The sequence below is a fragment of the Eumetopias jubatus genome, unplaced genomic scaffold (assembly GCF_037043125.1).
Source record: "Eumetopias jubatus isolate StellerSeaLion01/CBP00866 unplaced genomic scaffold, mEumJub1_p1.0 scaffold_15, whole genome shotgun sequence".
In the NCBI taxonomy this organism is placed as follows: Eukaryota; Metazoa; Chordata; class Mammalia; order Carnivora; family Otariidae; genus Eumetopias; species Eumetopias jubatus.
In genome coordinates, this window is record NW_028274821.1 from 7319473 (window position 1) to 7345964 (window position 26492).

General features: G+C 42.9%; 1 protein-coding gene across 2 annotated transcripts in view; it reads left to right on the top strand.

The window, feature by feature from the left end:
- The window catches only part of GLIS3 (GLIS family zinc finger 3), a 437565-nt gene that overhangs the window by 132783 nt on the left and 278290 nt on the right, over positions 1-26492 (top strand). For both annotated transcript variants that reach the window (XM_088018913.1, XM_028117293.2), the window contains exons 2-3: positions 2653-2860; positions 10070-11189. In XM_088018913.1, the coding sequence (XP_087875039.1) occupies positions 2653-2860; positions 10070-11189 (1328 nt within the window). The remainder of the gene's footprint in view (positions 1-2652; positions 2861-10069; positions 11190-26492) is intronic.

The following is a 26492-nucleotide window of genomic DNA, read 5'->3' on the forward strand; positions in this document are numbered from 1 at the left end:
CTATGGTCACTGTGCTGCCCATTACACACCCAGGACTTAACTTATGTTATAACTAACCCTACGTCCCCTTCACCGCCCCTCTCCCTGGAACCGCTAATCTGTTCTCTGTGTCCACATTCGCTCATTCTTAACTCCATTGACAGACCTCGGTGTGTACGCGGTACAGGCCCTAGGCTAGGTGCCGAGGAAGCAGAGCTGCCTCAAGCAAGGTCTTTGTCTTCCAAAGCAATAAGTATAAAACAAGAGGATGTGACAGGCGTGTCAACATGACAGTTCCGTAAAGGTGCTGAGGCAGATGTGTTATGAGAGATGGGCGGTGGGGGGGGAGACAAAAAGAAGACCTGGCCACATCTGCCCAGTTGGCAGTGGGGGAGGGGCCGTTGGAGAGGAGGGACCTTGGAGTGGAGGGCATGAAGATGGAGAGGTGCTCAGTAGGTGGACAAGTGAAGGTAAGGCTGTGCCGGGCAGAGAGGAGAGCATGAACAAGACAAGGGCTAAGTGAAGAGCTTCAGTAATCATATTTGTATTTATTGATTCTAAGGTGTGCCTATTTCTGCGTCAGAATATCTCTGAAATCTCGATACCACGCACTAGGTTTATTGGCAGTGCATGTTCTTACCGGCACGTAAAATAATACCGTGGCTTATAATACATGGCACCTTAGCTTCGATGAAGAAAGCATCAGTATGCTTTGTCATCAAGTGGTATTTTTTGGTTGTGCTATACCAGCTGTTAATATGTATTTGCTTTAAAGGTAGACTATTAGTACCTTTTTACTGGGAAGGAATCAGGCATTAAATGACAGGTGAATAGATGATATTGAATTTAACAGAGTACCTGACATCTGATGCTGCTTTTCATAGCATGGCTAGTAGTGATGGAACCTGGGGAGGCAATTCAAGGGTCACATATTGGACTAGGTTCCGAACCATCACATTGCCTCTTTCCGAGTTAAAACAGGGAGTTTGAAAAGCAAATGGCATGTGGCTTGTTGGAATTTAAAAGATACTAAATTTATGATCATCGTGTAAAAATGTACCCACTACTTTTGGTGGCAAGATGGAGTCCTGAAGGTACAGTCTTCTATGCATTATGAAATCAGAGAGACTATCTATGATTGGTCTTTCAAGGCACAAGAAGATGCATCAGATAGAGGTGGCAGTGGGAGGGGGCAAGGGAAAGGTTCTGGTTTATGTGTCTGAAAAAAAAAATTGGAGAGAAATTTCTGTTGGAGCTAATGATCTTGGCAAATATACAAGGAAGAAACTAAGCATCCAGTACCTAAACTTAAACACACAGGCACCATGAAAATACACCATAGTGTAATCCATTTCTGCGTTGTCATTAAGTCCCCGTGTGGCCTTGGGCAAGTGAATTACCACTGGGATTTCCCAGAGGGCTGGACTACAAAGCAGGTTCCTGCCAGCTAAAAACACTGCAACTCTCTCAGCATTTTTGAGATGTGGTTTCATTGATGAGAGCATGGTGATTGCTCTCAGGTCTTGTTTATCCTTCAGTTCTGTGGGCTCTTGGAAGAGAATGTTACAAAAGATGACAAAGTCATTTTTTTGGTTATTGATTTAGTATCTGGAAAAACAAAATAGGAAATTATGTCGCCTAGGGCTAAGAAAAGTTACTGTGATGATTTTCCACTTACTTTGATCCCAACTATTTCAATGAGAAATAGGGAATTTGGTGAGAAAATTTTAGAGACTAAATTGTTAAAATCTGACATCATATTTATTTTTGTTTGAAATGGGAACACAGTGTACAGTCACTGAGACTTGACCAGGTAGTTTGCAAAAAATGTTTGAAAAAGTACATCCATGTGAAAAGAATGTCTAGAATGATTCAACCGGTATTATTATTTTTTTATAAATGAGTCATAGCTGTGTTTGACTTTCTCTTCTATGCTTTTCATTTCTCCATAATGACACAGATTTTTGTGGGTTTCTTTTTTTTTTTTTCTTCTTCCTTTGGGTATATACCACATTTTACTACGTTTGAAGATTGTTACTAATGAAATGGTAAATCTATGTTGAATTTGGTTACCATGCTGCTTTTAGAATGAGTGTTTTGTTTATGGCTCTTTCATCCTGATTTTTTTTTTTTTACTTGGGTCTATGTCCAATAACAATGTACTGGGATGAAGAGGAGAAATCAAGATTGGAGAGACAAAGCCAGACTATATCCCTTTAAGGAGACTTTTTGGGAGGCCAGAACTGGAAGGAAGTAAACCAGTTAAATAAGTGTTGTTTGGCCGTGTCAACTTTCCTTGTTGGGCAATTCAAGATATTAGCTATTCTAGAAGAAACTTCTAGATATAAGTAATCCCATCTGCTTACCACCTTGACCCTTTGGGTAGGGAGATGATAAAATATGATTCTTAATAACTGGGTACTTCTACATAGAAGGAGCAAAATGTAAGCTCATTTTGTATGGATGGTGATTATCGAAGGGTTTTTATTGTAGCAATGGCTTTTTCATTGGAAATACCGGAAAGCTTTTGGTATCACTAATACTAAAAATGAACAGAAAGGTGATCCAAGGACTGTCTTAAAAGAGGAGTCCTGATAGAAGTGGGCAGATGTGTGTATTTACTGATTTTTGATGTAAGGGACATGAAAGCTAACCTGATTCATTTGTTTTTAGGGGCTCTTGGCTTTGGGCCTCAGTGCAAGTCCATTGGAAAAGGCAGCTGCAACAATCTAGTGGTCACCAGCAGTCCCATGATGGTTCAGCGACTGGGACCCAATTCACCTCCAGCAAGCCAGGTCTCTACAGCATGCAACCAGATCAGTCCTAGCTTACAGAGGGCAATGAATGCTGCCAACCTGAATATACCTCCTTCAGATACCAGGTCTCATGTTACTTTTTTTTTTCTCCCTTCTTATGGTATAATCACACCCCACGTATGTTTTCCCTTCCCTTTCTGAACACATGCATACACACACACCCCCCACATACACGTACACACACACACACATACTCACTCCAGCAACTCTTTCAATTTGAGCTTTGTAGGGGAATGTGTATAAAAACGAAGTATGTGTTGTAATATCCTCTTAATTGGGAAGAATGGTTTCCTACCTGCTGTCTTATACTGTAAGTGTAGTTAATGCCCCACTTTGAGACTCTTGGGCCTTCGTGATGAAAGCCCAGTGTGTAAATGCGGCAGTTTGGCGAGGCTGGCCCTGTCCTGGCTAGAGAATTGGGATGTGCCATGTACATCTCTTACCTGCTTGTTTTTCAGGGTATGTGTTGCAGTGTCCCCAGGCTGCTTTACCATCTGTTTTGTCTGTCCATCCATCCACCCGAATATCTATTAAGTACCTACTGTCTGCACAATACAATAGTTGACGTTTAGGGAGATGGTAGAAAAGTAAAGAGAGAAATCATGAATTTCAAGACTTTATGATGTGTCTGGGAAGACACACTTTCATGCATGAATTACATAGCATTTCAACATAATGTTTGATTAGGTGCCAGATTAAGGGGGTCCAGTCAATGCTGTGCATCATTCGGTATGGGAGAGGATTGAATAGGAAAGGGAAATCACCCCTTCAGACACATTTTTATATCTCTCAAGGTTGATATTATGGGGGACATAAAACCAAAATACTGTGCAATGTGTAAGGTCCATTTCCATATTTGAAATGAATTCTTTCGACTCCTAATAAGTAGCCTTCTTAGAGAAACACCATCCAGAGTTTTTGACCTCTTAGTCCTGGCTCTGCTGTAGCTGTGACCCAAGTCCACAGGAGTTGGACTACAAGGGTCCTCCGCTTCCTCTTCTCGGAGGCTGGAATCCACTGAGGTGCCCCACGGCCGTGGGGTCCCGTGGCTTCCCCCGCCCTTCCTCCCGTATCCCTTTCCCTCTGGTATCTCTGCTTGTCCTCCCAGCCACTACTTGAGACTCAGCAATCATAGTTCCTGGATCCTTTTTTTTTTATGCCAGTTTTCTCATGAGATGGAAACTTGTTTTTCACCTGAGAATTTTTGTGATGGGAAGCTGCTGCTGTCACTTTGCCATTGATGATTATGCCTTGAGGGACTCCTCAGACTTGCTGAGTGTTGCATGTAAAATTAACTGTACTCGGGGGGTAGGTGTCACTGGAAAGCCTTCAGCTTCCTGTCTGTGGCAAGTCCAGCCCATGCCTTGAAGGCAGAGAGTCATAATTAATGGAGAAAGTGCCGGTAGACAGGGCGTGCGCTGCTCCAGCCGCGTACCTTATGCAGTCCCTTTCATGGGTCGGCCAGAGAAGGGTCATTATCTCAGTGTTTTCTGGCATATTTGATTCCTTAGCATAATTTTATATCCTTAAAGGACAGCATCTTAAAGATGCATTGACATGTGTTTTTGACTATGTATTCTGTGAGTCCTTCTATGGAAATCATTCTTTGGCAGGATGAGCAAAGAAACAGGAGTTGGGAGGTTGGGTGGCTTGGTGAAGTGTGGAAATTACTCTTAGCAGTCTGGGAAGGTTGCATTTATTGTGACCCTTAAATTGGGTTGTGTGTTCCTTCAGAGGAAACAAAGGGTAGGAGGCACGAGTTCAACCTGAGGGCATTTTGCTGTCTGAAGATAAAGAGAAGATGGAGAGAGAATCATCTTTATGTGTTATCCATTGGAGACATGCCAGAGGGAAGCGGGTGGGGAGGGGGCATGTGCTGTTTGCAGTGAGTGATGGCTGTCCTCTAGAAAGCTGTAAAATTTATTGTTTTTTCCTGATTATCTATGTAATATGGAAAGTGTGGAAAAGCAGGAGGTAGTGAATGATAGTCGTCCTGAACCCTACCACCCACAGGCAGCCATGGGAGTAATTTTGATACGTTCCCTTCTTGTTACATGCAGATGCATTCACGATAAGCACAGGTTTTCCTTTCCACCAGATTGATCTATAATTACCTACATGGTCTTATAATTACCATTTTTTGTTTTTAGCTAATAGAAACACTTTCTTTATAGTAAAAATCTTCTTCAGCATTGTATAATGGCTTCTTCCTACCCAAGATTCCATTTTATTAAAAAAAAAAAAAACCTGTAATTTTTATCAGTCTTTTATTACTGGGCATTCATTCAGTTGGTACCCTTTGTTTCAATATTATAAGTAATGCTTTATTGGATCAATTCTGTAAATCTTCTGTTGCATATCTCTGGTTATGAGAATAAATTCTTAGAAGTAAAATTTGCTGAGTTAAAGGAGATGTACGGTTTTGAGGCTTTTGCTCTATATTCCCAAATTGCACTGCAGCAAAGTTCTACCCATTGATACACTCACCAGCAGTCTGACAGTTCCTGTTTTCTTACTAAATGCTAGGTATTTTTATTCTGATACCTTTTGCCAATTTGATGTGCAAATTGTTATTTTATCTTAATTTGAATTTTCCTAATTATTAATAATATTGAGTAGTCTCCATAGATTTACTGTTTGCATTTCTTCTTTTGACTTCCTTTGACTGTTTGTCTTCTGGAGTGCTCATTTTGGAAAATGCACTCTTCTGTAGCTTCGTTGGGTTCTTTTTTTTTTTTTTTTAAAGATTTTATTTATTTGACAGAGAGAGACACAGCGAGAGAGGGAACACAAGCAGGGGGAGTGGGAGAGGGAGAAGCAAGGCTCCCTGCTGAGCAGGGAGCCCCTTGTGGGGCTTGAACCCAGGACCCTGGGATCATGACCTGAGCTGAAGGCAGACACTTAACGACTGAGCCACCCAGGCGCCCCTTGGGTTCTTTTTAATGCAGTGACGCACAACATGCCCTAATGCTCTATATTTGCCTTTATTAACTTCCCAGCCATTTCTGACTAGCCCCACTTAATAATAAATGCAGACTACACCTTACCTTCTTGAAGATCCAGAAGCCATTCTTGATCTAGGCATTGCCAAAACTCTGTAATACAGAGGCCATTGTATGTATTTACCCTAAAATGACAAGTACACTGATAGTGTGATACAATGACAATGTACTGATAGGATAACCTCATAGAGTAGCTTCATGTACCCATACAGCAAAAGTTGGGCAACAGAAGAGATTGGACACTACTGGTGTGGGTTTTGTATATGTTTGGCTTTCCTGGTGCTTTCATATACATCGTGATTGTACATTTTATGATTGAATATTCATAAACCATCTGTAGGTATTACCTCACTTTTATAGATGATGGACCCAAGACACACAAAGTCTAAATGCTTTGCCTAGTGTCACTTAGCTTGTCATTTGCAAAGTGCAGCCATCAATCTAATAATGTCATTCTGGATCTCAAAAGGCACCACATTTTTCTCTCCTAAACCAGACATTCTTGGAGGTGATTTCTGGTGGTGGAATTTCATAGGGTTTCCTTTTGGGTTGGAGTATGTCCACAAAGCTCAGAGGAGGCCAGGGTGGCTGAGAATGGACTGTGGACTCTGTTAAGTTCTAATGGTTTACAAAGCCACAGTGTCTTCAGATGCAGTGCTACCTCTGGGGGATTTGCCCACGCACAGAGATGAGAACTTACAGATAGACGAGGACTAGTCTTTTCTGTGACATAGATAATATATATTCTCTTGAGGATCAGTTTGAGGAATTCCATGTGATCTGTAAGTTAGTTTTTCTTTTGAACCTGGTATCGAACCGAGCAATCCAGCTTGGTCCTCCTGCCCCTTATGGCACCGCGAGAGTCACCCTGCCCCTTATGGCACCGCGAGAGTCACTTAGCTCTTGCCTCACCAGTCCCCCTAACCTGTTTCACTGACGGTGTCGGAGTTGTCATGTTGGTTGTATTTTGTTTGAGCTGTATCTCTTTCCTTTCCTATAGCTCCAGATTAACCACTCACTAGAAATAACGTCCTTGGGAGCAGATGAACATACGGAAATGGAGACAGTCTTGTCTGTTTGTCCATCTCTTTCCCAGAGGCCTGGAGTGCGCAGCCTCAGGGGCTATAGGAGAGAGTCCTTGGGAACTTTTCAGTCACTGAGCACATTGTCTCAGAAGGAGAACAGAAAGTGTGGGTTCTAAGCACAGCTTGTGTGGCTTCAAGCCCGTTATACCAGGCCTGTTGATCAGGCAGAACTTTACAGACCCCGTTTGGGGTATGATACGGGGAGAACCACAGAGGGTCTGTGGGATCTCGCGAGGTGACTGCTTACCCAGGGCTGCTTCGTCTGTGCTTCTGGTGTATGTGTGCTTGTGTGGTGATCTCGCGAGGTGACTGCCTACCCGGGGCTGCTTCGTCTGCGCTTCTGGTGTATGTGTGCTTGTGTGGTGATCTCGCGAGGTGACTGCCTACCCAGGGCTGCTTCGTCTGTGCTTCCGGTGTATGTGTGGTTGTGTGGTGGCGGTGGGAAGAGCTCCCAGAAGCTCCGTTCTGTTCTCTGTAAGATAGAGTGTATTTTAGAAATCCAGTTTACTCACCTCAAAGGCTGTATCAAATGTGATCATGGGTACGGAAAATGCTTTGTAAGCTATAAATGATGGCTATTTATCATTCTATTGGTTATTCACCTTTACTTAATCAACAATTTTTTGAAAACTTACTATATATCTCATACTCTGGTGGGTATCAGGGAGATAAAAATGATCCCTTTTGTTGAAGGGCCTTGAATTTCCCCAAGGAAGGTCACACCCACAAATGCCAGCAGTGGGCTGCGTCGAAGGCACAGAATAGACAGTACGCACACCAGCTTTGGAAAGAGGACTCTTCTGAGAGCTGGTGTATTTGGGGGAGGCTTCACGGGTTAGAACTTTGAAAGATGGAAAGCTCTGGGTAATTGCACACAAGGGAGATTGGCGGCTAGGCAGAGGCCATTTGTTGGAAGTTGTGTTTGTATTAGGTGTTTGAGATAGAAGAGGGAGTTCTCTGTTCCTGTTATTACCATCGTAAAGAGAAGATAGAATTTGATTTCTGCAAGTATACGGTAACTGTCTTAGAAAACAGATGTCCGAGGAGTTAAGGGATGCGTCTGCGTGGGGTTAGGATGAGATCTAAATCAAGCCATAGTTAGGTGTAATTGGGGAAAAATAAGAAATATCTCTGGACAATAGAACAGATGAATGTGTCACACTGTAGGCTGCCCTCAAACTAAATAATATAATTTCACATGCAAAGTATATACAGATGGGTCGAATACTTTCCTGCCTGATATTCACTGCTTAAAAACCTGAAATGCTCCAGTATGACAGTGACCAGACAAATGTACCATTTGAGAATGTTCTATAAACCTTCTCAACCTCAGGGTGTAAAGCAAAGTCAGTTGTCTTTGCCTCATATATGACATGACTACTGATTTGGCTTGGGTCAGAAAGCAATTCCTGAATCTCCCTGGGGAAGGGACCAAAAGGCCCTTGACATCCAATCACCAGGAGCCTTCAGCTGAGCTCTGCAGGGAGGGCTGCCTGCCGCGGGTGTGCTGGGAAAATAATTGAAAGTGTCCATGGGGAATTAAAAAACAGATGGTTCAGAAACTACTTTGGGGCTTGCAAAAGGACTTCAGCCCTAGTATAGGAATGGGGATGGCGAAAGAAACCTGTGTCAGGGGCAACTGGACGTAAACTCCTGCTGTGTTTGTCATTGGTAAACATTACTTCACTCGGTGGAAACATCACATCGATAAGGGTGTTATCCATCACCTTATACTGTGCATTTGAGAGTCGAGATGTTTTCTTGCTGATAGCTCATGCTGTAGGAAACAGTATTCCTGGCTTCCATCTTGTGAGAAGGAGTAGGAGGAACAGATGGAACGAGAATGCTTCTCTTTTCCCTCCGTTCCTTTGCAACAGGCTGCTGAATAACAGCTGGAAGGAGTAAATGGGTTCATTCGTGGCAAGATAGACATTCTGTTTAATATTTTGTTTTGGTTAATTTTTTGGGGGGGGTCAGAAAAAAAGATCTCTGTAGAAAAGCCAGTGCAGGTACATATGAGTAAACTGGGTTTTTCTGATCCATACCACGTCTGAGTCGGGAAATGCAGTGAGTGATAGCTAGCCTCTTTGTGACGGGTTTACATCCGAGGAGTGTAGCTTTTCCTTTCGGTGATTTTTAAGACACTGATTTCATAGCAAAGCAAGACAAATTTTAAAGTGGCCAGACTACGTCACAAGTCCTTTTGATATGCAGGTAAATCTTGTGACACATGACGCATGCTTTGTCTAGGGCATGAAGAATGGGAGACGAATCGCTGCAAAAGTGAACGAAAGATCTCTTCTTGGGAAAGAAAGGGAAAGGTCTCTTCTCGATCTAAAGCTGCTCTGATTCAGGACAGGAACTTGTGGAAAACGCGAGAGTAGCAGGTGTATTTCAACCCTGCAAGGCCCAAATGCATTATGCCACACATGAATTGATCTCAGGCTGTCATTCCCTCCTATATCGTAGCTATATTTTGTATGTATTTTTTCATTTCCTGGGGTGATTTGATGCTGTGACTGAGTACTGACTGAGTTACTGTCTTTTAAAGAAATCTTTAGAATTCCTTATCATCAGTGAAATGCAGTTGTGAATTTATTATTGGGTCCCCTGGATGACCCTTTGACTTTGAGGATATACTTTTTTTCAAATTAAGCATTGGTTTGCGTTTTACTTAACCGGACAGATTTTGCTCAAAGGCTGAGGCTCTGTTTAGACTTGTATTCCCTGCAATGCCTATTTGTAGTATGCTGTACACAGTAAATGCTTACTAAACACTTGCTTATTTGCTTTGCCATGATGGGCATCAATAATTATTCCCCGGTCTCTGATTCCCGCCCCCCCGACCCCGACATTAGAAAAGATATTTAAAAATAAAGTAAGGACTATGTATTATCATTAAAGTATTAAGATTATTTATAACAATAGATCTTTTGTTTTATTATTCCACTGAGCATTAGCCTCTATTGTCCTTCTTGGTAAAATGTTATTTACCTGGAACTAAAAGCCTTGGGTTTTATCTTAGCCAAAGAATGTGTGTTTAGCCGAGAATGTAATTAGGGGAAATACTTAAGGGATTGTCAATGCAGTGTTCTTTTAGCTCTTAAGCAATCCATATCCTGCTAAAATGTTTGTCTTTTTTTTCTTTCTTTCTTTTTTTTTTTCCTCCTTCTGGCTGCCGTTCCAGGTCCCTTATTTCCCGCGAGTCTTTGGCGTCCACGACTTTGAGTCTCACAGAGAGTCAGTCAGCCTTGAGCGTGAAACAAGAGTGGTCTCATGGCTACAGGGCTCTCCCGTCACTCTCCTCCAGCCACAGCTCCCAGAACGGCACTGATCTAGGGGACCTCCTTAGCCTTCCTCCCGGGACAGCCGTGTCCGGCAATAGCGTCTCTAACTCACTGCCGTCCTACCTTTTCAGCATGGAGAACAGCCACTCCCCTTACCCCAGTCCCCGGCACTCGTCGGCCAGGCCCCACTCGGCCCGCTCCAAGAAGAGAGCGCTGTCCTTGTCTCCGCTGTCTGACGGCATTGGGATAGACTTCAATACCATCATCCGCACCTCGCCCACCTCACTGGTCGCCTACATCAACGGGTCGAGGGCCTCCCCGGCCACCATGTCCCCGCAGCCTGAGGTCTACGGGCATTTCCTGGGGGTGCGTGGCAGCTGCATTCCCCAGCCGTGCTCGGTGCCGAGCAGCCAGAAGGGCGTGCGGGTGGCCAACGGTGGCCTGGTGCTCCCGGCCTATGGCGAGGGCGGCGTGCTGGAGTGTGAGCGCATGCAGCAGCTGGAGCACGGAGGCCTCCAGCCAGGGCTGGTCCACAACATGGTGGTACAGCATGGTCTGCCCAACCACGACGGCCAGCCAGGCGGCCTGCTGAAGACGGAGCGCCTCGATGATTTCCCGGGTGGTGCCCTGGACCTGCCCCCTGCGCCCCCTCTGCCCCCTCTGCCACCACCCCCCCAGGGCCCCCCGCCCCCCTACCACTCCCACCCCCATCTGCACCACCAGGAGCTAGTGGCCCGGGCCCAGCCGCTGGCCCTTCCCCAGGAGGCCCTGGAGGAGGACGGGGAGATGGAGGACGTTGGGGGCAAACACTGCTGTCGCTGGATCGACTGCAGCGCCCTGTATGACCAGCAGGAGGAACTTGTGCGGCACATCGAGAAGGTTCACATAGACCAGCGCAAAGGGGAAGACTTCACTTGCTTCTGGGCCGGCTGTCCTCGAAGGTACAAGCCATTCAACGCCCGGTATAAACTGCTCATCCACATGCGAGTCCACTCCGGGGAGAAGCCCAACAAGTGCACGGTGAGTCTCCCGCTAAGGTTCTCAGGGTTTCGTCCAAGGTGCGTGGCGTTCCTCCGGACTTGGCCACAAATCAGGACATTTTCTTCTTTTATGGGATTCGGATCCATGGGGGTCTAGGTATCCATGAAATTTGACTTCTCTTTAGCCTGAGGACAGGAAAGATTTCTTTAATTATTGGCAGCAGGGGTCCTGCTCCACTTCTGGATTCTCTTCTGCAAATGTACGTGACCCATACCATCAGGGGAGGTTGATCTGCCACACTGTCCAGAATCTTGGAAAATCCATGCCTGCCAGGTACCAGCTTGAAGCTGCTGAAATGCGCAGGGCAGGGAAACAAATGCTGCACTCCCAGCGAGAGCTAGCTTTTTTCCAAAGCAAATATTCAGGGATTTTTCCTTCCCTCCAATAACTGGGCGAGTATTGGGGTTGGAGGAGGGGCTGTTCTGATATTTGGAAAGGAACGCACACTTAGCAACTTGGCTAATAAAAATGTTGCTGCATACACCCACACGCCTGTATACCGCACACTCTGGGGTTGTGAGCCTAGTAATGATTTATAGCCAGCATAAAACACCCAGGGGATACCGCAGGAGCAGGGTCTCACAGGATCTCACGGAATTTTAAGGAGAGAAGATTTTGTGGAAAAGTATAAGGAGAATGAACCAAGAGGGGACTGTGCCTTGGGTGTTGAAGGAAGTGACCCTGGTGTCTCTTTCTCCCCTGCCTCCCCTTTTCACAACATCGATCCTGGAACTTGTCTCTGTTTCTTGGCAAAATTTGCTATTTTTGAATAATAGGACTCTTAAATGATTTTGCAATCATTTCACACCTAACAGAAACCCTCAGGGTTTACAAGCAGGACATCACCCTTGGGATCACAGGGCAGCTTTGCACAATCTCCGACAGCTCGCTTAACTCTGGGAAGAAGAAGAGCATGTGTTTTATATTACTTTAGATGGACAGGGATATTTCTTTCAGAGTTAAAATCTGAGAATTGTAGGTACTCCCTGGATATTGAATATGCTACAGATCACTGAATGTGTGAAACATATAAATCATTTTGAAAAGGGACTTATTCAGACGGTGGTCCCCCGGCCAGAGTCCTTTCTTACTCTAGTATGTCTTGATGATAAAGAATCTGGACTGTGTTTATGTTTGATTGTAGATTGGCCAAGTTGTCTGATTTATGTAAAAGCAGACCAAATAGGTTGGTAGCTGTAATGCAGGTATTGGAAACACTTTTTCACTATCCAGTAGGTATCTCTGAAAGAGTTTTCAGAATTTCTGGTGGAATGAAATTGCCTTTCTTGCTGTTACCTTGTGCCCCATGTTGTGATTTTTCTTAAGGAAAACCAGAAGCTGATACATTGTGAGGATGCCATGTTATATGACTGAAGAGAATAATTACATTTCAGGTGGCAAAACCTTCCTCTGTCAGTAGGGTTCTGCATTAAAAATGCCAGAAAGAGACAAGCAATTGAAGGCAATTCCATTTATTCTGTTTGGAACACACTGGCCTATTGCAGGCAGGAAAGACGTTCAGTCTCTGAGGGAAAACAGTCCAACCTCTTAGTTCTGACTAATCCTGGCTGAAAATAGTTTGCTGGATTTGGCTTTACTGAAATAAACATAAAGGCCTGAATTATCCAAAACATATTTTTTGCATTGCAAAATTAATTTTTGTGCAATAGGATTTCCCCATTTTCCCACTCTTCCCAGACTTTGCAATGGCATATAACTTTGTAAAGTTGACTTTTGCTAAAGTGCAGGATGACTATTAAAAATAGAAATATTTCAGTGAAAGAATAAGCTGAGAGGTGAATATTTGCAGGCCTCTGCTTGGCTTTTCATTGTATTATTCAGGATGGGTATGGGAGGTGGTTTCTTTCCTAGTTTGTCTCCTTCCCACTTCTCGATGGAACCTGTAAAATTCAGATTGCTGGATATAACAGCATGTCAAATCCAGACCCACAAAGCGTTAAATGGTACGTGTTGTAGTGCAAATATGTTTATAAAAAAACAGGGTTTCTTAGGAGCTGACTAATGCTGCAGTTCTACTCTTGGGACTGTATGTTTTTTGCAGGAAGATACCCATTTTCATATAAAACCTACATAGTGGGAGCGTTATGTCTTTTAAAACTGTTCTGTTGCCACATGGCATCTGCTTGATTTGTAGGGTTAGAGCTAAGTGGTGGCACATAATTTTGCTGTGGAAGTTTAGCATTCCTCCCAAGTTGTAGTCCGTGGAGAGAAGACATTGTACTTGACGTGGGTGCACATCTGAAAAGACATTTTCTGCTTTTTGCAAAACCAATCTTTACACTCTTGGAATCCAAACACAAAGAATTGTTAAAACTGAAATATTTCATCTCCCGCTGCTTTGAAATCTGATGGTAGTTGATTCAAAGCTCAAGATCTTTGCCAAGTAAAATGACCACATTCATCTTTTGGAGACATGAAGTGATCTTTGGGTTTTTGTGGCTATGTCACATGCTGCAGAGGCTCGGGGCAGTTTAAATTATAGAACCCCGTCCACTTTTGTTCCACATAAGTTTCACTGCTATTAATTTTCTGTGATGCATCGTTAGAGTTAGCCACCATTTTCACTCACTTAGCTTATTGACCCAAGAAACATGTGATGACCCAATTGTGTTTGGTGACCATGACTACAGGCAGCACAATGTGCTTCTGGAAGTCATGGTGGAAGAAGGATGTGTGAAAGGGCCGCTTAGCGACAGCCGACTTACAGTAAAAGATTAGCGCTGGTGTCCTCCCTCAGTGCCCCATTCCGCCTCCTGCAGGGAAAGCGCCTTCTCACCATCTGCGCCTCTACCTCACTCAGCCTCACCCGCTGGGATTCGGATCTCTCAGGATTCTAGGTGTCAGAACTGGGGGAGGATTGCTAATTCATTATTTGGTTAACTTACGGGAAGAAGAGAATGGTTTCTTTTCTCTTTCCCACCCAAACAACTCCACCCTTCTGTACATCTCATTCTTATTCTTCTGCGGAGAGCCAAACCAGCTGCTCTCTTTCCAGGCCTGGCCCCGATGACAGAGATATTCCCAGCCAGTGGCAAGAGCCTGGAGAAGTAAAGGCCTCGGCAGGCAGATAGATGGACCTCAGTTAAATCGGAAACTGGGATACGGCAGTATTCCGTTAAAAATACCCGAGTCCACTCACTGCTGTCTACTAACTAAAGCAATTTCGAGATGCCGAATCATTCTATTTAGACCTTCCTGAGCTTAGACCCAACCCCAACACTGATGAATCTCAGAATTAACCAAAACTTTTGGGTGTAACTATGCTGAATTCTCCAACGTTTTTCTGAGGTGATAAGGGTTCAAATACTCAAGTCAGAACAAGTCATGGAGCCTTGGATTTTGTTTCTCAGACTCCCGTTTCACCGTCCTAAAAGGACAGCATAAAGTATAATCCCAAATTATTGCTGTACACTAACCATCCTTGGTAGTATCCACAGTAATGGTTCCAATAGAGTGCACACAGAGAATGTTTTTACCGTAGGTCTCTTTTGCCATCAAGTTGAAGAGTGTGTCACGCCTGGGTGGCCTTCCCAGAAGGTGTGTTCTGAATGAGATCAGGCGCACTGTGTCTGCCAGTACTTCTCATGAGAAAGCCTATCTGATGGGAGCAGAGTGAGCAGAGGGAGAGGGTTCCGTTGCCAGCATCAGAAACATGCACAATAGAAAGCAGTTTTGTTGGGAGGCTAGGGGGTGTTAATAAGGGAATTAGGGGGAGTGCGGGTCGCCACTTATATTTTGCTTATTTTTCCTGGATGAATTTTATCCAATAGCAAATAGGAATTTTGCAAGGCTTTTACCCACCCACAGATTTTCACGAAAATGTCACTGACCAAAGACAGCTTTGGATTTTGTATGAATTGACTCATTTCTCCACAGGCATTTTGCCTGGCAAAATCCAGAGTATTTGCTTTGGCTAGAAGATTGGGCAGTTTGCTTTTTAAGTAACATTGGATTATGGAATACAAAAAAATAAATACAGAGCTGGGGCCCTGTCCCCGTTCCTCTTTTATGGCCTGATTTATGGGTTCATGGGCCAGCGTTAGCCATGTAAGACATTTCTTGAGGAAAAGTAAATTCATTGTAAACTGTGGAAGAAGTTTTTTTTAAATCACATCCTTCATTTTGTTATTTTGATAAGACTTGCCATTGATGGGGTGACCACAATTATATGACCGGAAGAGACCTTAGGAAAATACTATCTAAGTATAACTGTTAGTTACCACTTCACAACCTTCAAACTGGCAACAATTAATAAATTCTCATAATGTCAAGTATTGGTGAAGATATAGAGAATGAGGAAAGGTTTAACACTGCTGGTGAGAGGTAAATTGGTGTAACCACTTTGGAAAAAAATTTGGAAACATCTAGTAAAGATGAAAATGAGCATATCCAACAAAACCATGTCTGCGTGTCTGCGCTAGGGAAACTCTTGTATATAGTAGCAGGGCCACATGCAAAAAGATGTTTATTGCACCTCTGTTTCTAAAAAAAAAAGTAAATAATCTAACTGCCCATAGATGAGGTAAATTGATAAACTGAGGTTTATTCTTAATGAAATAATATAAAGGAGTTTAAAATTAATGAACTAGGTATAAATCTCTATATCTCTAGATGGATGGATGGATAGATCTGTAGATATCAATGTGGCTACATCTCAAAAAACAATGTTGAATGAAAAAATTAAATGCAAGAAGGATATATTACAGTGTAATACAATTTATAGGCCTTTAGACACTCACACACTAAGCAGTACCATATAGTTGTGGCAGATACATAATCACTGTGGGCAGGATAATCAATAACCTTTGAATAGTAGGTTCTTCTAGAGAGGAAAGAAGTAAGAAGAAATGGGATGGGTATTTTACCTTTTTTCCAGGAGTGAGAAAATTGAAATAAATACGGCAAAATATTAATTTCTTTTTAGCTTGGTGGTAGTAATAGAGGTGTCATAGGTATCTTAAAATATTTTCTGTGCTGCCTGTTTGAAATATTTTGTTTATAACTGTAAGTATAGATTCTTATCTAAAAATAAAAGAAAATCAATGAGTATAAAACTCTACCTCCCTCTAATACCTATCTTTTTTTTTTTTTTTGAGAGAGAGAACAAAGCCTAGAGAAATTAAGTGATTTTTCTTAAACTAATAAGTTGTTTGGCTGTTGCCTACTTAGCGCCTGCAAGGCAGTGGTTCTCAACCTTGGCTGACGTTGGAATTGCCTGAAAAGCCTTATAAAGGACCCATACCTGCTTCCCACCCCGAGTCTGTGATGTAATTGGTGTGGGGTGCAGCTTCCCGGCGATTCTAATGTGAAGCCAAGGGTGAGAACCAGCGCTTTCTAAAAGCTTCCGTGTTCTGACATTGAACTCTAAGTAAGTGAAAGGCTACACTGTCATTTCAGTTAAGGTGTGGGGAGGGAGGGTTTTGTAGTAAGCACATCTTCATTATCTCCAATGTCCTGACAATGATTAGGGTAATTTCATGTTCCCTTGGAATAAAATTCAGAGACAAGAAATAAGAAGATAATAGAGTGACTGTGGTAGTGGCAGAAGGCTTTCAACTGAGTGTCCATTTCATATTCTGAGTACTCTTTCTCTACAATTAACAGTCAGTTAAAGGTTGGGATGAGGCTGTGCTGAGCAGTATATTTCATCGCCACCTCCTCACCTCCCTGAGTTAAAAGTGGAACTGACAAATCTGTCACGTTGTTCCCATTTTTAAAGGTAACGGAGAGTGTTCTGTCTTCCGAATACAATGCAGCCTTTCTGCTTTTAATATAAAATGATCTTCAAAACATTTTTGCTACCAGGGATATTTCTGAAGAGTTGGTAAATTACCAAAATATTGAATTTTCCCTTTTATCAAATCTGCCTGATGTGATTAAATAAATAAAATTAACATTAATATCCTCTTTGTCTCTTGAGGCTGAAACACCACCAGCAAAACATCTGGTAAAGATCAGAGAGAGTGTAGCTTCCAAGTCCGATCCCATGAGGCATCAGTCTGTCAAACAGTTAATGCAAGCTCAATGATTTAAAAAAAAAAAAATACAACTAAATCGCAAGATTTTTTTCCCCAATGATTTTACATAAAGAGATACTGGCATATTTATCTGTGTATATACATGTTCAACATACTGTAGACATATATATGTCACCATAAGTTACAAACCCTTTAGTCCAGGTAAACGCGAAACTGCAGAAATTCTCATCAGATGCGGCATCGACCACAGTCTATAAGGCATCTGTCAAATCGAATTTCACATCCCAAAACAGAGTTTCGAAGCCTTCCATTTGGTAGTGGTTTAATTTTATTTCCCTTTAGAAGGCATTTAATCCATTTTACCTGGAGAGCTGGACTTTCATGAACTTTGTCCTGAAAATAAATTCGTAGCAGATTTGGGCAAACGTTTCAAAGCAAATCGTGGTTTCTGTTTCTTTGCCCTGCGATTCCAGGATTAATGAAAAACAATAGATAATGAGAGGAATCCTAAGAGGTTAAGTATTTGGAGGCTTTATCCTCATTCAGCAAAATCATTAACTACATGACGGTTTAATGTTCCTTTTAGTTTGTATTTGTTTTGTGGTTTTTCTTTAATTTCATGCCCTGAAATAATGTTTTTAAAATTAGAAAGAAACATGTAAATCTTTGCATGAACAGGCTGATTAGGGGAATGTGTTTCAAACCTTGTGAGGTTTGCTCACATATAGATTTTAGAGTGTGTTTTTCTTGTTTGTTCAGACCGCACCAGTGTAAAATTAGTTTGGCAATTTATTAGAGACGTCTTTTGTGACCTTTGGAATATTTCTTGATTACCTTTGGTCGTGTTGACATCTTTGAGTCCAGACAGAATCTGAGTGTGTGGAGTGAAAGACCAAACACATTTATTTTTCCAAAAAAAAAGGCAGTCTGATTTTCTTTGATCTTTCAGAAGTGTTTTTTTCAAGCTCTGGGGAGAATGATGTGGAAAAGAGATGTTTATTTTTCTTTCCATGCAGATTTATTAGTTTTTTACCATAATTACCGAGTTGGAGCTTCTAGACTATCAATAAGACAATGAATGTTACAACCCTAGGCAGTGGATGTGTGGCTGGCAAGTACAGGGCCTGGGTGGAGAGGCTGGGTTTCCCATATGCTCAAACTGGGGGCAGGGGGGAGATGGGCTCATCCAGGGGGGAGATGGGCTGGTCTAATAGGTGTCGTCACTCATAGTGGAGGTTAGTGTGGATAGGAATTTGGTGAGGAAACGGAATGAGACCTGTGTGTTCTTACTTTACCGCACAGTATTTCATTTTATTTTCTTGGGCCATAGATACTAGACTTGAGTAGGGAGAATGACTAATCCTCTTGAGGGAGAATTTTGAAGAATTAAAAAAAAAAAACACAGTTAATTTGCAACGTTGTTGAGAAATTGGAAAATAAGATGACTGGCTCTGGGCAGGCAGGGGCAATGGGCATGAGTCATTATACCATGCTCCAAACTTGGGGTGATGGTATAATTAATTTATTATTTAAGTAGGGACACTTTTGAGACTTTTGAAAAGGGTTCTATGTCTCTGGGCTATCAGTGTTTACCAGGCTGTTCCTGGGAAGGCCAAGGTATATAGTTTGTCTGTGTATGCACTGATGTGTCCACCCAATTGAAACATGTTCATTCATTTATTTGGTCACTTAGTACAAGCTATGTGCCATGCCCTGTCCTGGAAGCTGGGGGTTACAGAAAATAAATGAGACATTTCCTTGAGGAGCTTACAGTCTTCTAGAGGTGATGTGTAAATAATTAGGAGCAAGGGCTTTGTAAGAGGTCTATGCAAATTGTTTTCACGCGAAAACGGGAAGAAGCTTCCAACTATGTGTAGAGTCTGGGCAGGCTTCTTGGAGGAGGTGATTGCATCTTGAAAGAAGACAGCAATTCTTGCAGAGAAAGGGAAGGAGGCCATTCAAGGGGAGGACCACAATATGGGCTGACACAGTGGTGTGAAAAGAGCCCGGGGAAAGAAACTATTCCCAAGTAGTTAGATGGTCCAACACTAGGCAGGAGAGGGAAGGGAGGCTGGGAATCTACCTTGGGCCAATGCAAAGGACCTTTACTATCAAATAGGGATAATGTTTTGAAAGTTAGAAAGAATCCCACACTTAGCTGATACAAATGCAAATCCAGTTAATACAAAAACAGAACCTTAGGAGGCAGCATCACTGAGGTAGCAAGCCCTGGGTTCTCGAGCTTGTGAAATGAAACTGTGGCTTCCCCCAAACCATCTCATTGTCTCTTCAAGTTGACAGTTTAATACTTCATCAGAGTGTATCTCTGGGCCTCTACCACATGAAACACAAAGTTTTCTGAGGCCAAGTGATCAGCCAGGGAAACACATAAGTGGAGACAAGCATGAAAGCATTTTCTGTAGTGAACTTTAAAAGAAAAAAAATTCTAAATCTGGGAGAGCCTAGAGACCAAAGCTATTGGATCAGTTATGTTGAACGATTAAGATTTGGACAGAGGCTGCATACATTATCCTTTGTGTGAGTAGTCTTCCATTAGTTAAGTATTTCCTTTTTATAATCTGTAAAGAGAGTGGAGTACTGTTAAACAGAACTCTGGATGGGTGTTCATTATGCTGAGCCTGTCAGCCCTTTCAAGACATTCCCCCCCACTGCTAAGATTTACTTTGGAATTGTTTTCTGCTCAGACTGAATTAATGCAGAACAGAGCTAAATGTTTGAGATGGTCAGAGGAGTACGAATTAAATCAGTTGTCACCAAAATGGCGTCCATTCCGGGTGGTGGTGGTGGCTGGAACACTGTAGGGCCAAGGGCCTCTCCAGGGTGGTGAAGGCAGTGGAGGGAGAGACTCATCTTTTGTTAGTTGAGCTTCCTGCTCTAGCAGCACTCACCTCCCCTGGGGATTGAGCCTCCACTCCCATTTGCTTGTGTGACCAGAGAGCACAGCCTAGAGCCAACCACAGTGGATTCAGGTGTGCATAGGGTTCCAGAAGGGGCATCTCACTGGTCTTGCTCTCAAAACTTATGAGGCAGGGTCTTAGGCTTCTCTCTCCAGAATAATTTCTTTACTGTGTTATTTGAAAGCACTTTAATTTTTAAGTTGGGGCATGGATATTGGACCTGATAATCCCCATCTCTTGAGGAGAAATGCAGCTACTTCTAAACTCTTTTCTCTTCTACTAGCCTTTTCTCCCCTTCCCAGTCCCAGTTTCTAGAGTGAAAAGATCAAATGGTGCTTTGTTAGCCAAGAGAGTAGACTTGGGAGTGAGGGATCAGTTTCAGTGAAGGAAAAATGGGGGTCCCCACCTTAAACAAACATGGAAATTTGTCTTGCATTGCATTTGTGGTGACTCTACTGTTTTCTCTTCTTCCCTCAGAATTTCCATGTTGCCTCAAGGCCCCTCGCTTTGCTCCTTATTTTTCTCTCCACCTTTTCAAGTCTTGCTTTGGGGAAAGAACTTCAGGAAAGATAAAATTCATACATGTAATTGGTGAATGGCTGAGAAAAGACTCAGCGCGCTGGCCCTCCCAGGGGTAGCTACAGTTTTACTGGGAAGGAAGCAGTAAACCTCTCCCTTAAAGGAAAACCCCTTCACAAAAATGGGAGTGGGAAGAAAATAGCTATGTTACCAACTCCGAGCTACTAGATTACGCTAATCCACACTGTAGCCCTCAGAGCAATGTGATTTATGGAGTTCGAGGTTTATGCTCTGTTCTTTCTACTACATACTCAGAGAGCATTATTGCCCTTTGAGTCTTGCCTGCGGTGCCCAGCTCAACAGCTCAGTGATTAGATGAACAGATAGTAGACTTCAAGTATGTATACGTCCATACTTGTCTATTATCTCTCTGTGTCTGTGTGTACATATATGTGGGTGTATAGATCTATATCTGTATATCCATATACTCGGGGTTAGGTGATGGATACATGAAGATTCATTGTTCTATTGTTACTTCTTATGTGATGATTTGAAATTCCTCAAAATAAAAAGCTAAAAATAAAAAGAATTTTTTTTTGAGTTAACTTACAGGAAACAGAAGGGTGGTTTGTTCCCTCTGACATCTCAGAGAATGGTGCCAACCATTTTTTGCCCCATGGATAACCCGTGTTCTACTGACCTGGAAACAAATCAGTTTTTTTTCATTGCTCTTGCAGGGCTCTGAAATCACCCTGCTAGAGAATGAGATGAGAGATAACTCTTGGGCAATAGCATGATACTTGAAAAGGCAAATGCTAACAAGGAAGCATGATTATAATATATTAAGATAACCTAACTGTGACATGATTATAATATATTAAGATAACCTAACTGTGACAGTCTCAGATCTCAGTGGCTTGGTATGATAAAGGTTTCTTTCTTTCTCATGTTCTAATACAGCTTGTGATCATCCATTGACTCAGGATCCTTCAGTCTAATGGCTCTGCAGTCAGAGTCCAGGGCGAGAGATAGGATGTTGAGGATTGTGCAGGAAGTTTTAGGAGCCGGGTCTGAAAATGACACCTTTTACTTTTGCCTGCATCCCGTTGGCCAGCACTCAGGCATATGACCACAGCTAAGTGCGAGGGAGCCTGGGAAGCGTGGTTTTTCTGTGTGACGCAGGAGGAAGTTAAACACAGAATGTGTGTCTGCTGCGGGGGACCAGAAGGGCCCTTCCTACTCACTGCTGACTTTCCCCGGTTCCCTGTATCCCCTTGAAAAGAAGATGCATTTCAGTTTTGACCTTTGAGCTTTCCACGAAGGGATGGCCCTGTGTCATCAAAGTGGTTTTGTTAAAGACCATTTCTTTTTTCTTATCAGCGCTGGCTCCTGTAACTTGCTTTTCAACTTAGCAAATCTTTCTCAGCCCAACCATTTTTTTATTTACTCTCCAAGGATTCCATCGCTGTATAGTCACCATTGCTGGGAAAACTCTGGTTATCTCAAGTGAATTACTCAGTTTTTCCCACCTTGTCCAGATTACTTGTTCTTGGTGCATAATTCCCTACCGCTCATCATCTCTTTAAGTCATGAGGATGTGTGATGGCTTCACGTCCCACAGGCACTCAGCCTTGAGGGAGATCTGCTCATTATCAAGGGCAAGGTCATAAATGAATCACCGAGAGATCCACCATTATGAACAGAAATTTGGTGTGAAGGGTTATTTTACTAAGACCCTGAAACACAATATTCCCCATCTGTTCATAAAGCAGCTTATTTGATACACACAGTGTGGTCATAAATGCTCTTCTAGTCTCTGAATGCTTGCTTTTGGTCATGAACTGGCCCACACTCAGGGAAAAAATGACAATGGGCCTCTATGGACGCTTTTGGTCCATTTCCATAAATATATTCAAATAAAATGAAATTGCCTGGCTCTTTATAATATGTCCTTTAGTGTGTTTAAGCTTGCAGAATTACCCCCAATGATGACAAATTGTAAACATCATGCAATACCACAGCCCAGGTTCAAGGCCCATCTCAGTGTTCTGCCAACATCCACCCTTCCTAGAAACGTTTAAAGTGTTTTAGGAAAATGAAGCTAGGCAAACAAGCTTATCGGGAGTGACCATAAAAAAAATCATTGATTCTAATTAGGAGGCGTCACCTATACAGAAACAAAGCTGCTTTTGTGTGGTGGAAAGTCTACCTGTTCTCTGAGACACATGGAGTGCTTTCCAGTGGCTTTAGATAATCAGGCTGGCAAAGTTTCAGGGCCCTGACCTTTTGGCCCATCACAAGTGATTCAGCTGTGCTTGTCGAAACTTGTCGAAGGTGTTTGTGGGAGGTGTGCTGGGATGCAAGTTGTTACAAAGCTGTGACAGGGAGACAGGCGCTGTTTTTCTCTGAAAGCCCCAAACTGCAGCGTAAACGGAGTTGGGGAGTATTCAGGTTTTTGGGGGCAAGGATTGAGCTTTTTGTCATTATCTCTAGCTCTCCACCAGCCCGGCGCGTTCATCCATCGCTGGTGAAGACTCTAGCAGCTTGTGCTGTCGGGTCAGCCTGGGCCTGCTCCACTGTGGACCGCGGGAAGGTCAGCACTCAGTGGTAACCCTGGTGTTAAGCTACGGCTAGGGAGTGGCGCCTTTATGATGGCACCGGTCCGGGAGGGAGCTGTATAATTTGAGCAAATCATGGAGAAATCACTCTAATTGCCTACTCCATTGAGGTAGTAAATGAAAATCAACAGCTGTGTCACCATCACTTTTCTTGAACTCAGAATTTCAGGAAAAAATGAATTTCACTAGACCACAGGGTCAGGAACATAGATCTTGGTAAGTCAATGGGCATTTAGTTTAAAATTAAGAGTCCATATTGACCATTTGCAGTGTTAGTGATTTATTTTCAGGGAGGAATTTCATAAAAGGCATTTCTAGTTGCCTGATTGCGCTTTTCCTCCAAAGATTGGCTTGCTAATTACCATCAGCGAGTAATAGGGGATGACAAAAAGGAAAAAGTAAAAAAGCCCATTGTGTTCTGCAGGAATGATGCTGCCAATTGTCTTGACAGGCTCCTGCTGCACTTGTCAGACAGCTGTGCCTCAGAATGAAATTTCGAAGTTGGTTCTCACTTAGCCAAGATTAGAACAGACTTAATTGAAGGTGTCTGCAACGAGGGGACAGTAGAAAATTCTTTAAATACAGAATTCATGCATTTCTGAAAAACCTTATACTGACCATTTCTAAAACACTTTAATTTTGTTCTGTCCCTCATTTTTTACTCAGAGAGGTATTATATAAAATCCAACAATTGAATCTCGATTCTGTGACATCGGCTTGATAAAGGAAAATTGTGTTCACATGGAAAAAATAATAAGGTTATTTTATAATTGGTTCACTTAAAGATCTGTTAGATATTTAAGAATTTAGTTTTTATTTACCTTTTAATGCAGGGTTGTTCCTCTACCGATAGGTGTGCATGTTCTCTGTGGTCTCTAAACACGATCCTCAGGTATCAAACAGAAAGAAAGGTGGCTAATGACTTTCTCTCTTTCATGAATCAACTATTTACTGAGCAACTGCTTCATGCCAGTCGCTAGTTTCGGCCCTGGGGACGCAGCAGTGAACAGATCAGACCCCAGACTCCTTGTCCTCTTGGAGCTTCTGCTCTAGAAGGGGAGATAATAAGTAATGCAGATATCTGGGAGAAGAAAGTTTCAGGTAGAGAGAACAGCAAATGCAAAGGCCCTGAGGCAGGAGTGTTAGCCTGACACCTTCTAGAAACATTAAGGAGTTGAGGGTGACTAGAGTGGAGTGAATAAGTTGGAGACAGTAGAGGAGGTGAGGGGAAAAAATGGGGACTGAATTGTTTAGGGCCTTGTAAGGTCACTAAGAGGATGGTTTTGAGTAGAAGAGGGGCACATCTGACATGTTTTCTTTTTTTTTTTTAAGATTTTATTTATTTATTCGAGACAGAGAGCACAAGCAGGGGGAGGGGCAGAGGCAGAGGGAGAAGCAGACTTCCTGCTGAGCAGGGAGCTCGACGCGGGGCTCGATCCTAGGACCCTGGGATCATGACCCGGGCCGAAGGCAGCTGCTTCACTGACTGAGCCACCCAGGTGTCCTGACTTAACGTTTGTTATGGTTACTGGGTGCCATGTGGGGAGCATAGCAAAGCAGAACAAGTAGTAGAAGCAGGTGGACCAGACTTGTGTGAGGACGGTCACTGCAGTAACACTCTCTCTGGTCCTCCTGCTTATGTCCAGTGGTGGAGGCCGGCATTCTGGCCACCTGGAAACAGGCGGACCTGACAGCATTTCCCAATAGATTGGAAATGGAGTGTGGGACACACAAAGGTCAGGGGTGACTCCAAGGTTTGACTTGCATATCTGGAAGGATGGGAGTTGCGTTTAACTGAGATTGAGGTGATTTGAGGAGGTTTGGGGAGGAAGCAGAGAGTTTGGTTTCAGAGTTGTTCATTTTAAGGAACCTTTGATGAGTCCCAAATGGTAAGTCTGGAGATGAGAGAAGTCTAGACTGGTACAGCTCTGGGGTCACCTGTGTACTGATAGCATTTAAGGTTATGAGATGGGCTGACCAGATTTAAAGTGAAATGAGAAGTAGAGTCGTGAAAAAATTGATGTTTGTATTTCTGGGTTCCACGAGGAGTAGGTAAAAGGAATGGTGAACTCTTCTCTACCAAATACCTTGTATCTTCTTTACTCTGCTTTGTTTTGTTGCCCTAACCGCCTTCCATGTACCGACAAGAATTTTCAGGGGCCGTTCAAAAAGACAGGGTTGAAGAGTTTGTTCCAAGTGGGCCAACCGTTGGCACACCTGCATGTACGTCTCCAGACCAGAAAAGGGGCAGACAGAAAACATGGAGGTTAGGTTCCAAGACAAGCAGATTTCTGCCATCACGGTTTTATGCTTTTAAATTGAGGAGGCATTAGTGACAGGATGTGTATATTTTAGCTCATACAGAACTTAAGAGTACGTGAGCAGAGACACTGTGAGATACAGTATTAAGTCAGTTCTGCCACTGGGGTGCCGTTGAGGTGACCAGGAGTCCAGGAACAGACCGGATGACTTCTTGGTGAGTGTGTTTTGAGAGGGTACAGAAAGCAATGGGTAGTATATTTTCTACCTTTCCAGCAGTGAGAGGCTGAGACTCTGTCTTTTAATAAATTTTTAATAATTTTTAAATTTAATTAATGAATTAATTTCTCAGTGAATTGATCTTGTGCTCCTAGATGCATCTCCTCAGTTGCTTGGCCACCTTCTACTTTGAGAGCCTGGTCTCTGAATGTCTCTGTAAGTGTTGAGAAGGAGTAGTGGGAAAGCACTGCTGGCTGGAGGCTCTCAGGCGTTTTACTCACATTCACATCCTAAATGTGTAAGTTGCGTGAGAGGCTCAGCGACTCTGTCCTGGGCCACTGAAGCCCAGTGCATTGGTGCAAATAATTTTAATTTTAAGATCACACAATTAGATTTCTTCTTACTGTAGAAGCAGCTTAATGAAAAACCTTTTGTGTACCACATATTGGGCTTGTTTACTGTGAATTATGATAGCTAGGGAACAAAACCTTACATTTTAGCTTTTGGAAAATTTTATGACGTCCATGTCGACGGCAATAAAACTTCACTGGCTCCAGTGGGTTGCCTCTTTTGTTTTACTGAACTGTTAGGTCACGTCTACATCCAGCGAAGGGACAGGGACTTTTTCCCCTCTCTTTACATTTAATTTGCCCTCTTGTTACCGCCCATCTCCCCTCCATCTTTCTGGCACCCACTCATTTCCTTTGTTTCTTCTTCCTATGCAGAGGTATCGAGGGTAACTGCAAAGAG